The 13747-nt window shown below is 41.0% G+C and overlaps 1 protein-coding gene across 5 annotated transcripts in view; it reads right to left on the bottom strand.

Moving 5' to 3' along the window:
• The window catches only part of KALRN (kalirin RhoGEF kinase), a 523968-nt gene that overhangs the window by 183234 nt on the left and 326987 nt on the right, over nucleotides 1-13747 (bottom strand). For all 5 annotated transcript variants that reach the window (XM_050900356.1, XM_050900357.1, XM_050900358.1 and 2 more), the window contains exons 14-15: nucleotides 13288-13462; nucleotides 1691-1886 (exon numbers count right to left, since the gene is read on the bottom strand). In XM_050900356.1, the coding sequence (XP_050756313.1) occupies nucleotides 1691-1886; nucleotides 13288-13462 (371 nt within the window). The remainder of the gene's footprint in view (nucleotides 1-1690; nucleotides 1887-13287; nucleotides 13463-13747) is intronic.

Below are 13747 nucleotides of genomic sequence, written 5' to 3'. Positions count from 1 at the left end.
CTTCATAGAAAGTGAGCTTAGATAATCTTATAAAAACATTTTAAAAGTCACTTCATTTAGTTGCTAATCTTTTGTCTGCAATCCAAAAGAAGTTGTTTCTAACTTCTTGACAAACACAGGGTTTTGTTTTTTTTTTCCTAAAAAATCAGGCATTGAGACTCCTGACTGTGCTCTGTTCTGGATCATATTCTTTATCTCCCATGGATTCCTACTCATATTAAGATTCTTCCAGGATGGGGGGAAGGGGGGGGGGGGGGGGGGGGGGAGGGGCGGAAAGCAAGCATCTTAACTGATGTATTAGGACAAGTTCTGTACCCCAGAAAGCAAGGGATCTGAAGCATAGGACCAGGCGTAGTGTGGGCAGATCTCATAGAAGCTCACACACATGGTTCACACAATGCACTGGATTGTCTAGTTCACAACATACTCTTGTAGCAGTCCTTAAGCCTCTGTTGAGTGCGGCTTGCCAAATCAGGCTGAATACTACCAGATTTTTTTAAAGGTGTGTGTATAGAGGTAAAATGTTTGCCAAAGAATAAAACCATAAAAATACTTCTTATTTTGAAAGTGCAAATTGGGAGGGAAAGAAGAGGAATTGCTCTTGCTTTGCACTCTTTCCAGGCATTTAAGAAGGTTAAAACACTTCACAAGTAACATTCACTTCTGGACTTTACGCAGTGATTAATCTGAATTATGATATTCCTTTTCCAAATGAAAAATGCAAGGATACAAAAATCTGGATTCATAGGATGTCTTAGAAATGGGATCCTACTGCTAAGAAGCAAAGTAAAAGGATCAGACAGACTCCCTATCAACATGAATCAAGTCTCATTTAAGAGCACGTGCCAGAGGTTTTTTTTTTACATCCAAGTTGCTACCTTTAACTTTCAAGTGCACACTGAAAAGGAAAATTCCAGTATGGTTTATCATATTCCCTTTTTATACAAAATAATTCCAATTAGAGCTGGCTGGAAAGAAGAGTTCCGTTTCATGACTGGTTTCAAGGCTCTCGTATTTGGATTCTTTCCCAGCGGGCTCTTGGATAACTAGCTTCTTTCTCCCCTCACTCCTCTCTCTCTCCCTCAGGCATGTCTGCACCCTGAAATATAGCACAGTGAAAAGGTACTCAAGTCTGCAGAGAATGAAACCGGCACATGTGGTCAGTTTGCCTCTCAATAAAGTCTACTTGTAGAAAGGTTAACAAGCCTAGGAGTCTAGAACGACTAGACTTCATCCAGACCTGAGGTCTGACCGGCCAGCTCAAGTATCTGTAACTCATGACTTGCTGCAGTGCTTGTTTCTGAGCTGGTGCAAGGACAAGGAACTACCAGTGTAACTTGTCTTGCCCTCCCCTCTCCATCCACTTTGGAATTGATCACAAACTCCATCCTGCAGTTGTGAAACTTTCTGAATGAGACTTGAAAGTGAGCTTTATTTCCTCAATGAGTTTCAGTCTCAAAGAAACAGCAATTTGTGACATACAATCCTGAATCAAAGAATTCCCAAAACTTGTGGAACAGTTCTGGGAGTGGAGAGACAGGTGTTGCCCATATTCACCTATGTTAAAAGCTGATGTATTTGGTATGTATTGGGGTATTTTTGCTTGATATGCATTTTTGGGGTTTGGGGTTTTTCTTGTTTTTTGGGTTTTTTTCCTCATGTAAAATAGAGATCAAATTGTCCTGCTCACCTGAAGCCTGGACCTCCATGATGTATTGGTGTAAATCTTGCCCTTGCTGGATGACTTCAAAGGTCATGTTGTTCATGGCCAACTTCCGCTCAGTGTGACGCTGCAAGCGCTGCTCAGCCAGAGTGAGGTCTTCGGTATTGAAATCATTCATTTGTCTCAGCAGATCTTCATTCCAGGCATCTAACTCTGCTGTAACCTTCATGGGCAGAAGACAGATGCTATATTGACCCAAGATCCATGAAAAATCTTACTCTCAAACTGTGTTTGGATCACGAAAGTACTTCACATTTTGACTCTGATCCAGAAAACTCCAAACCACAGCCTCAGTACACTCTGGATCCTGCCCACTTAATGGTCACGCTTAACATTTTGCTTAGGTGAGGATCCATGAAAAGATTATCGGTCCAACAAGAAATCTGACACCTTCTTTTTCCCTTACACATTCCAAAGGGCACTGTAAGAGAAGACCCACTATATTCACATGGATGGTAGAGATAATGTTTCTGAATAAATTCAAATTTAAATGAAGAAATAATGCTTATAGAATTGCAAAACAATTTGTAACACCTGTGACCACATTATCCCAAAATGGCCTAAATGTTTCCAAAAACATTTTGCAACACACTATATGTTACATGTTACAGATGGAAATATTATTTATTCTATCTTCATAGAATTGAAATTATAAGCTGCTTCCATTAAGCCCTAAACCAGGGATAACATATCAATAGTAATAATTCTGAAAATGTATAATGTATTGTGAAAAATATCTACCCATTGTTCACAGAAAATGCATCATGAGACTAAGTATTTTATTATGAATTTGTGAGTTAACCCCCATAGCATTGACTGCAGTTGTGCAATAAGTCCTATGCTGTGCTTTCAGGGACTTACAGTCCTTTATAAGGGTCTTTCTGTTGTCCTCAGTGGACTTGGGAACAGGCCCTCTATAACATTTTTCTCCTGTGGATTTGAAAGCTTTTACACTGGGGAATGAATATAAACAATTCACTTTTACAGATGGGGAAAGCACAGCACAGAAACATCATACTCAAGGGCTAGGTGAATCACCAGTAGAATCAGGAATGGTACCTCGCTCTAACCAAAGACCTATATAACCTGCCAATAACTCATGGGAACATGCAAAGTCTTCTCTTGCTTTCTTTGCTTCCTGATTAAAACGTTTTAGCAGTCCATTTACTGTATCTTCTGTATTTTATATTTTGGCCCACAAGTAGCCAACCGGTATCAAATTCGTTCTCTGGTTTTGCCTGTTCAATTAAAGCAAGATCTATCCTCCACCCAAAGAGCACAGTTTCACCTCAACCTAGATTCTGCTACTGCAGACAAAAAAGAGGGAACGTGCTAGTGACAATGAACAAGGGAGGGGGGACAAGGGAAATGGGAATTAAATCATGCATATAGGCTAGTACTGTACAGAACATAGGTTTTTTAAAGTATTTAAAAAATATTAAATAAATGCCTTAATTCTGATTCATAGGTCAATTCCTCATAGCTAGATTCAGGAGAGCTAAAACTAGGTATCTAAATTCTCACTTGTGCACATTATGATGTAGTGAAAAGTTCTCCGTTTCTCACTAAAAGTGCTCTTCAGTGCCTGTGTGCAGTGAGATGCTTAACTTCCTAAGTAGCCAAGATTCAAAATTTTCCATTCAGTTTTCCTTTCCAGAAAACATACATTATATTCAATGCAGGCACAGGAAGGCAGCCCAAATGGACCTCTTCTCACATTAGAATGGATGGGAGTACACAGTTTTGCATTAGAACGGAAAAAAAAGCAGTTTTTAGGCTCTTTTTTGAGAGAAGCAGAAAAGCAGATTTACTCAACCAAGAACGTGGGACCTCAGCTGCAGGGTGAAAGGCAGAGTGTGGATATCCTGAGGGGCTTCTATTTTTCTTCAGCTTGTTCCATTGCCCATTCCACTCAATTACCTTTAAATAATAGCTATCTCTACAGTCTCTCTGGCCCCATTCCTGATTCCAGCAGCCTCTGATTCATTCACATATTGTAGCTGGAGTCCCTGGACTGTGGACACTTATTGGCAGATTTAACAGTTGTGGAGAAAGGTCAAAGTAGATGCTGGAAAAGGGTTTTACTAGATACATTTACATTTAGAGACAGATCCTCAGCTAACAGTAATCAGAACTGAGGTGGTCTTGACCTTGTTTCAAACTACAAAAAACGGAACGGATTTAGAGTAAGCACAGGTTCCTACAATCATGACAATAACACTTAAAGTTCAAAGCCCTTTCTGCTCTTTCTAATGGAAAGGCATGTGATATAAGTGAATCAGAAGAATTTTGGTTTTTATGAGCTATTAAAATACCGTCTGTTTGAATTCATTGCATTGATTGTCAGGCTGCTAAAACATAATTATTTGAAATTTTGCAAGGATTCACAAAGTACTTCCTGATTTCCTGTGAACATTCTCATGCGTGTGCACTCAGGAAGATGTCTAAAAGCATTTATAAGTGACAGTAATAGAAAAGATTAAAACAATCAAAGAATGTGTTACATTAGTTTTCTCTGACAGCCATGATACTACAATTGGAGGATTTCAATCAAAACAAAATCTCTCCATCTCATTTACGTCTATGGACATCAACTCCAGGACAGGAAAATGCAAATCCTTCAGAGGGTTGAACTGTCAGGGGAGTCGACAATGGACATACGAAGGAATCAACAAATGTTCCCACAAGTATGCTGAGATCCAGCGCTTCTACGAAACTGCCTGGGTAAACCTCTGCTGGGGTGCTGTTTCTCTTAGTAACTTTTCCACTTGGCTGTGCAAGGGACAATGATCAGCATTGCTTTTACTGTTAAATCTACAATAATTTCCACTCGAGCATCGGGAAATGGCTGTTCCTGACTGTACTGCTTTTTGCCCCTTAGGCTTGAGTGTCTAAGACAGGTCTGTAGCAGAGAGGCATCTACAAACACTCAAGAGAAGGATTGCCTCCCAGGCAACCAGTGCTCCTTGTGCTCATGTTGGCAACCAGCTTTCACCAGGCTCCCCATACAGGAGGAGCCGCACCCAAATATCTACCTGTCCTATTAGCCATTGCAAGGCACTGAAGGGTTTATGCTCCATTGTCTGTTATCAATTAAAGAGGAAAGGACAGGCAGTCAGGACATGAGCTGATAAATAATGCGGGATGCAAGGCCAGCCCACGGTGCTCCATGTCACATTGCCAGGACCAGGAACAGGGGCTAAGACTGCACCCGAGTGGCTCTGGACAGTCGGACAGGTCCAGCAGGGCTCGTTAGCCCAGTGCCAGCTCTGCCAGGGCCAGGAGCACAGCCACCAACGGAGGGGAGAAGGAAGGAAGGAGGGAAGTTGCCTTCGAGTGGGGGCTGATGAAGGAGTGACAATCATGCCATGTGCTGGGTTAGGGGAAGAGAGGAAGGAGTCAGGCACAGCAAGAGGTGGAACACCACCAAATTTCTCAGGCGAAGTGTGTACAGGAAGGTTGGGTACGTTGCTCTGAGTAACTGAGACAAACAGATGGCTAGAAGGGAATCTAAAGCGCACGAAGGCAAAGAAGCAATAGCAGAGCTGTGATAACAACCCAGGTTTCCTGAATCACAATCTGGTGCCCTATCCCAGAGACCATGCTGCTTTGCATATCTCATTAAGACATTTCCTTTTCTGTCTGTACAGCCAATGCCTCAAAATCCCAGCAGTTTCTGTACTTCAAACTGGACCATTTGGAAATGGTCCCAGAGTCTGAATTTGAGTCCCTAACTGGTTTGACTTGGGTATAGGAAAAATGATTTATTTTTCTTCAGGAAGAAGCTGTAATTAGGCAGCTCTGTTAACTACAGATGTATATTTTTCAAGTCTAAAAAAGGACTTTGGATGCTTTCACAGATTGGTCAGGCATTGACAACTATGGTGAAACTTGGACTGCATCAGACAAAAGTGTCCTATCTCCTAAGCTGTGGTAAGAGCCAATTGCACTGGGCCTGTGTCAGGAATTGTCTCATAAATGAGACTCACTTAGCCATGAACTTGTTTAATTCCCTTTTGACCCAGAAGAATGGCTGATTAGAGTTTACTCTGCTCATCTGCTAGATTTTTGGTGGGAAGAACTGACAGCACTTCTTATGTTTATTCACTTTACTTCCCAGTGTTTGTGATTCTACATAGACCTTAGGATCTCTCACATGCCCTGAGAGAAGAGAAGCCGAGTTCTGCTCTGTTCTGCTGTGGCATGAGAGAGAAATCGTACCAAAGCAGAAGGGTCATGAGAGCAGCAATAGTGGCAGTGCACACGTCTGCATTAGTAAAAGCAGCAGACTTATCCCCAGGTGCCCCACTGTTCCAAGGAAAGCTGCACATGTCTCACTGTCAGCCACACTCCAGCTGACTCCTTGGAAGGAGCCATGCTCCCTCCTTGCACATCATATAAGTTTGGTGGCCAAGAAACAGCTCCCTATTACTAAAGGAAGGTCAAGTGACCCCAGAGTACTAATGAGAGAGAAATACATCACAAAGCTATTGATTGACAATGAGCCTAGAAAGCACATTTCTTCATTCTTCACCTGAAATAGATGCTCCTGCTGCCATGATAATGGGAGGGGAAATAACGCTGGTAGTGAACCCAGTCTAGTATTAAATGAGATACCTGAGATACTGTTATCAGAGCAGAGGAGGCAGCACAAAAGTTAACTTCAGCATGTGAGCAAATACTTGGTTTGTGCTGAGCTCCATGCTACTATCACAAGGCTATAATAGACATACAGACTACGTCAGCCAGGTCTGTTTTTCATACAGACACAGCGACCACAGCCTAAGCCACGTACTCTTTAGGCAGGAATCCTCCTAAAGCAGCAACTTAATATACCCAAATTCCCACTGCTGAAATACTGCTGCATTGGCTGCTTCCTGGATTTATCATGTTGCAACACCAGCAGATAACATGACCGAAGGGAGAGAGACATGTTCATCTTCAATCCTGGAGAAAGAGGAGAGGTATAGAGAAGAGGTACGCAGGTGAAAAGTAATAGCAGTAATAATAACAGCAGCAGTCCAGCCATCTCATGCCTACATTGCAGCCTGCTTGTGAATTAGGCCAAAGAGCCTATCTGAGTTGCAGCAGCTGCTGTGCAGGTAATTGTACATCTGAAATAATTGCATATCTAAACCCTAAGTATCCTTTTTTTTGATGCTGCTGCTGAGATTTTCTACAAAATGGTGCTGCTGAGCCTTGAATGCTGCTTGCTTGGCCTTAATTCAGTGTTTGACACCTAAAGTCATCTTGTTTAATGCCAACTGCAAAATTTTGTTTGCCAATTTGAAGGAGGTGGAGAGGGGAAATGAGGAATCAAGGAAAAGAAAATAAATGTTATATGGTGAATGAATCACATAGGACCTGATATTTTGAAGTATGGGCTGAGGAAGGGCATATGAGGAGGAGGGAAGGAAAATTCTATCCTGGGACCATAAGCTATCAACACAAAGAAAGTGGGCTCGCGAGAGGGATCTGAAGAGAGTAAAGATGCTTGGGAAGAACAAGCAAATGTAGGAGGCAGGCTGCAAGAGAAATGATGGTGCAAGTAGGAGGAGGAGCAAAGGCGAGAAGAGTGGGTAGAGCAGGGGGATGAGGCAGGACAGGAAGAACAGTCACACAGGCACAGGGCAGATCTGTACAGAGCTCAGAATCAAGAAAAGGGAATATCTACCTCATTTCAAGAGGAAAAAAGGTGGCAGCCATACAGCTGGGATGAACAGAGAGTGAGGATGGATGAGATGAGAGGTCAGATACGATCCAGGAAGGAATCAAAAAAAGGTAATTCTGACTCCTGGATGCTGAGGGAGTGTCTGTGAGTGCAGAAAGAAAGGGGTTATAATGGAGTAGGGGAGACCAGATCTCTAAGGCACATGCTAGAGATTGGGCACCAGGGATGCCAGGGGCAACAACACTTAGCTCTGCTTCAGTGTTCAGAGCAGGCTGGAAGAGCAGAGGACTGGATGTGACAGTATAAGTCAATCTACGAGCAGACTAATACTGAAGGTATATGGTAAAGGAAATGTAGGTAGGAAAGGGTGAATGAAACTGTCACTTCTGCAGATCATGTAAGCAGAAAGTTTGCTGTTCCTCTTTCTCAGGCCTCGGCTTGGGCTGACGCTGTGCAGTATGACAATACTGTCACTCATTTTTTTGACAACAGACAGAGATGCCACACTGGCTTAGTGGGGACCTGGGCCACCTAAGTGTGAAAAGGCTGTCACAGTGATGATTCTGCTCCGGTGCTTTTGGCTCCTAAATCCCAAAAATATCAAGAGAAACAATGGAATTCAGCTCCAAAAGACAGGGTGCCCAGGACAGCTTAGTGCTTGCCTTTCCTTAAAATGAAGTGATGTGCAGTTTGAAAACTAGGTATATATGGAAAAGAAACAACAAAAGCTCACCAAGCATGAGACATTATAGGATTCCAGCTTATGAACAGAAGAGGCTGAAATTTTTCTTACTGTTACCTTTCTTTGAAATGTATCTGAAGATCTCTGTAACTCTTATTTCTAATAAAGAAGCTCACATCTGAGTGTCAGCTATAAGTCAGTGAGAGGCTATAAAACATCTTGTACCTTCACGCAGGCAGCTAATTCACTTGAAAGATTCTGCTAATGTTATAAACCTGCAATGGGAAACTTAAGTGAGTTGTAAATAACAGTGAAGTAAACTACTGTGAAAGCTGGCTCCTGTTCCCTTCTAAACTCATGCTCAGGGATGGATGCGAACAGCCGGAAGAGCCAGCAAGTGAAATCAAGGCTGAAAAATTTAATTAGCAGGTGAAATGGAACCCAAGAGATTGAATGGTGGAAAATTAGATATCCAGCAGGTGAAGATTTCAGTGATCACGGGGCTTTTTGAAAGATAACAAACAGCATACAAGATCGAATTTATATTGTACAGTGGGAACCCCCATAAGCCCTTCCAGGACTACATCTTGGCCTAGGAACCACGTTGCTCTAAGACTACAGTACATAGGCTCTGTCTAGCATTGCACAGATCCATATACATTGCAGGAAACAAAACAATACACACAAGGGAAGGAGCTGGGCAGCTCTGGGAAAGGGAAAGGGAAGTTTCTTTGGAGGTAACCAACAAATGTTGCCAGACAGGTATTGGCTGAGATCATTCCTGTTCTCAGTCACAGAGTTTTATAGAAGCCTACAGGTGAATTTGATCATCTCTCTACAAAAGATATAAGGAAAAAATAAGCAGAAAGACTCTGGATGGCAGTAATTTTGTTAGGGGTTGCAACTCAGCACATTTTACCATTCATTTCTTATGCATTTACTCAGCATTTTACTGTATATTAGCATTCATTCAAATAACGGTTAATAAGCCTTTAAATGACTATTTCTGAAGCAAGGGACAAAGTATACTTGACAGATTTTACTGAGGATATAGCTCTGGAGTAAGACTGTGCTTCATATGTATAATGCGCTCAGTGTGGTGCCAGCACTGCCGCTAATGTCTGCCAGCTATTGTCCCTTGAGTCTTACACCTTATTTCCTCGTAGTGGATCAGCTACCACATTCACATTGCATGAAATCTCCTGAGTTACTTGGTTGGCTGCACGAACTCAATTGAAGTCTGTATCATACAGAAAGACCAACCATATAATGCTAATGATCCCATCTTGTCTTGAAATGCGCAATGGCTTGTAAAGGAATAAAACATATCAGGCAAAGTTAGACACGTTTCCTAAATAAAGAATGGGTTGTCATTTTATGGTTTTAAATCTAAGGCAGAATAGCCTCCCACAGGGATAGCTAGGCTCTCTCATGTTTCTGTTATGTCTGTTTCCAGGTGTTGTCATAGTTTGGATTTCATAATTTACCCCAAGAACCCAGAGTGTAAATATCAGTCAATATAATGAGATTAAGGCAAGAAAGAACAGGCAGCACATGCTACGTGGCTGTGGGTTCATATCCAAATTCATATCTGCCAAACCTTCCTTGACTCAAGTACAACACAAAAGCTGCCTGTGCAGCTTAGAAGTCCTTAGAAGTCCTAAACGAATGCAGCTGGTCTGCCCTGCCGAAGAAACGGGCAGGTGGCTTCTCTTCACATGAAATACTTTTTCTGAAGACAAAATGCAACAATAGTTGGCAGGTTTCACTGAAGTACAAGAAAAGGTCCAATGATGCCTAAATAGATGGAAGTAAGTGTTGCTTGTGCAGTAATCATTAATTCTGAAGTTTGTCTGGACTCCAAACCTCTGTCAAGAGGAGAAGATTATAGAAAAGCTCAAAAACCAGGAGGGCTACAAAGCAGATGGGTACAGTGCAAGTTTAGGAAGGAGTGCCAAAGGAAAGGGTTATGTGATCTATGGCATGGATTTCAATATCTTGGGAGAACAGCAAAAGCAGGAAAGTTTCCAAAGAACAAATGACAGTCAGACACTTTCTAAATAAAACTAAAGGCCAATCAGTCAATTACCATTTGTGAGTTTGAAAAATTCCTAATACTTTGCTTGCATTATTAATTAGAAAAGAGAGAGGGAGAGGGTAGTAGGGAAATTAACAGAATCAAAAATGTTTGGTACCAAAACTGGATGTAAAGAGACAACATGAGATGTAACTATTCTTCGAGACTGAGCTCTAATGTGTAGCCTTCCCTAAAGCTGTTGGAAGCAGACGGGCTCCCACCGCTGCATCCCTCTGGCTTTCACTAGAGAGATGCAAGGTTTTCCTCTCACCAGAAGGGTCCTTGTCATCAGGGATTTCCCTGGAGCACAAGAACCCAAGAACCAAGGGTGGGAACACAGACCTGAGGGGGAAAAATGGGAAACTCAATGCTTGACAAGACAGAAGCAGCAAAAAGGACAAAGGTGTTCAAGTTTGGGAGGTGGAGGGCCCACTTTTTGCAGACGGTTTGTGTGAGTGACGGAAGGAGAGACATCAACATGGCTGCAGCAGGTAGAGGGGTTTTGTTAGGGATGTGTTCAATATGGCACTGCTATTTGGACAGATGGAAGGGGGCTTATCGAGACTAGAAAAGGAGAAATTCATTTGACAATCATACTGGTACACATTATTTCACTATTCTTAATCTATGCAGGATCTAGGCTATTATGGAAAATTAAAACCTAAATACATTTCCAGTCATAGCTCAAGCTACTTGTCTTTAGTAGAAAAAATACTTAATTTCCTGTTTTAAATTTTGTCATCTTTTTCCCTTAAAAGCTTGGAATAGTCAACCATCAGAAATACTACATGCTTTTTAATTATGGTGATGAAAAAAATCTTTTTGCTTCTCAACAATGGCATGAGATAATTTTGTTAATTTTGATAACAGTTTCCTACTGGCTTGGAATCTTTATTATACGGCTGAGGCAACTGAATGCAATCTACTTTCTAAGGATCATTATTGTGTCAATTTGAGCCAATTCAGCTGTTGTTTGAAATGCATAGCATACATGTGTCATTTAATATTTTATTTCAAATTGCCTTTCTTTTTATTATCCATCCAACTGTTTTACTTGTTTAAGCACTAAATGTACTTATAAAATTTAAGATACTGACCTGGATATATTTTTCATTGTGTGTTCAGTTATAAATTAAATGTCATAATTATTCTAAAATAAAAAATATTTTTCAGAAAGAGGGAGCTTTCTAAATAAAATCATCTGCCCATAGACTCCCTATGAAACATGTTCTCAGATTTCCTTGTAATATTAATCTTGCAGAGGGAATTCAGATGTTCTCATGATAAAAAACAGCAAATCTACAGTGACAACTAAGTGGTGATTTTCTTTAAAATCCTTTCTAGCTAATCTGATTTTAGAAGACTGAAACACATTTCCAATTTTAAATATCTTAACGTATCACAGCCACTCCAAATGTGTCTGTGAATACACAGAAGTAGGATTCATGCAGAAACAAAACAGAGGGATCCACATAGTATTCCCATCTCTGGCACCACATATGGAGGGGACTAGGATAAGTCACATCATCTCCTGATGCCTCGGTTGCCCCATCAGTAAAGCAATCCATGGTGGTACCAGCCTTTGAGATCTGTGATTGAAAGACTGTGTACAAAGAAAAAGAATTTGAAAACAGTGATTTTTTTTTTTTTTTTTTTTTAGATCTTTACTTAAAACAGCGTAATTCTAGGTTCAGACCTAGAATTTGCAGTGAAACAAGCTGAGATATTAATGAATGACTCACACGGGTTCACCATATACTGCCTACAGACACATATGTGTGTTCCAAAATCACATACTGTTTTTCATTTTTTTTGCTTCATTTTTGAAAACACAGGTGCCATTTATAGGTATGTACAAGTATATGCATTCACACCCCATTTATGTCTTTCGAGTAAGTCTGAATTATTCAACATGTGCCACACCATTGTATCAAAATATCTCACAAAGAATACTGTCTCTCAAAATCAAGGAGGCTGTATATAACTGGTAAGTAAAATGAAACTATTCTAATTTACATAAATAACAAGCACTGTAGAACAGACTTCAGTACAATACCTAACTATGCAGTCACAACAGGAAAGCTCAGATACTCCTCACTGATTTCCCTCTCTGGCATCCAGCTATAGATTGACACCTAAACCCCTCTGTTTCCAGCCTTTTATTCCACTATGATTCATCATGCCATGTCTTAAAACACTTACAAAGCATAACACAGCATTCTATGGGTCCCATTAATTACCAGTATCCACCTTGAGATTACCTACAGATTTACAAACAATACCTTCAGGAATATATCATCATAAAATGCTTAAAGGTGCTCCATGAACTCAACGAGCACCAGTGGGATACAGTAGAAGGAACACACTCCAGAAGGGACATAAGTGCTGACACATGGCTTTCATGAATTTTGTGCACAAGTTAGTTCACATGTTGTTCTTTTTGCATCATGTCCTATCAGAATTACAGCAAGTAATTAATGAGATTGGCTGGAGTCTCTTTAAACTTTCTCTGTTATTAATGTTTTGATGAGTTTTCCATCCAGTGGTTTTGATTTCAAAATTGAAGTACAAAACAGAACTGAAAGATCTTTTTTCACGAGGACATAAAAATATACTTTAAAATTTCCCCTCTTTTTTTTTCCTTTCCTTTTCAAATAAATCCACTGTGATGCTTAAAAAGCCCATCTTGTAAACTTCCTTTCCTTTCATGCATAACATGTTTTTTCACTCAGTGGTTTAAAGCCAAGCATGTATCTGTTTGTATGCATCTATGTTTGTATCTGAAGAGACAAACCTCACTAATAAGTGCTACAGAACTTTCAAATCCCTGAGTGACTAGTGTCAATAAAGAGTTATAACAGGGGCATCTTATAAAGCTTCTCTGCAAAGCCGGCAGATTCTCAGCATAGTCAGTTAAGCAGACACAAAGCTATTTCAGTGCATTCTAGCAGTATATCCTAAAGCATATTTTAGCTTCAACATGCCGAATTTAAAACCTGGTTGTAACTCACTCTCTTCCTCACTGGACAGCTGAGCACAATCACACAGCTCCAGGTGTATCCTAACAGAATATGTTTACATATATTCCCTCTCCCACAGCTCTACCTTTCTCAGGTCATGCAGCCAGCTCTTACCTCAATGGTGTACTGTTCAAAAATCCGGAGCTGAAGGAAAATGTCTAGCTTAATCTTCCTCTCATGGAAGAGCTCTTCCATCTGTACCTGGGCCTCGTCGAGCTGCTGAAGGACAGATTCAATGTGGCTGATGGAGCTATTGTGTGGAGTCTTATTGTTGGAAACGGCGGAGTCCCTGTAGCAAGGCAGAGAGCATGGTTAAAGCTGAGCTTTAAGGCAGGCAAAAGAGCAAGAACTACACATTTGTGATTCTGCGTGCTGCTGAGAAGCAAACCCAAGCACAAAGGGCTGAGGGAAGGTGTATGCAACACTCATCTCTTCTACTTGCTGAAATCCTGCAGCTCCTGAGCTTGGCACAAAGTTTGAACAAGGGGATCGTCCTTTCTTGTGTTGTGACACTGCAACCTTACACACTTGGCAGGGGGAGGGGAGGAGGATGACACATCAGTCTCAATGGCTC

Source organism: Gymnogyps californianus, chromosome 7 (genome assembly GCF_018139145.2).
Source record: "Gymnogyps californianus isolate 813 chromosome 7, ASM1813914v2, whole genome shotgun sequence".
Lineage (NCBI taxonomy): Eukaryota > Metazoa > Chordata > Aves > Accipitriformes > Cathartidae > Gymnogyps > Gymnogyps californianus.
This window is presented reverse-complemented; position numbering and strand designations above follow the sequence as displayed.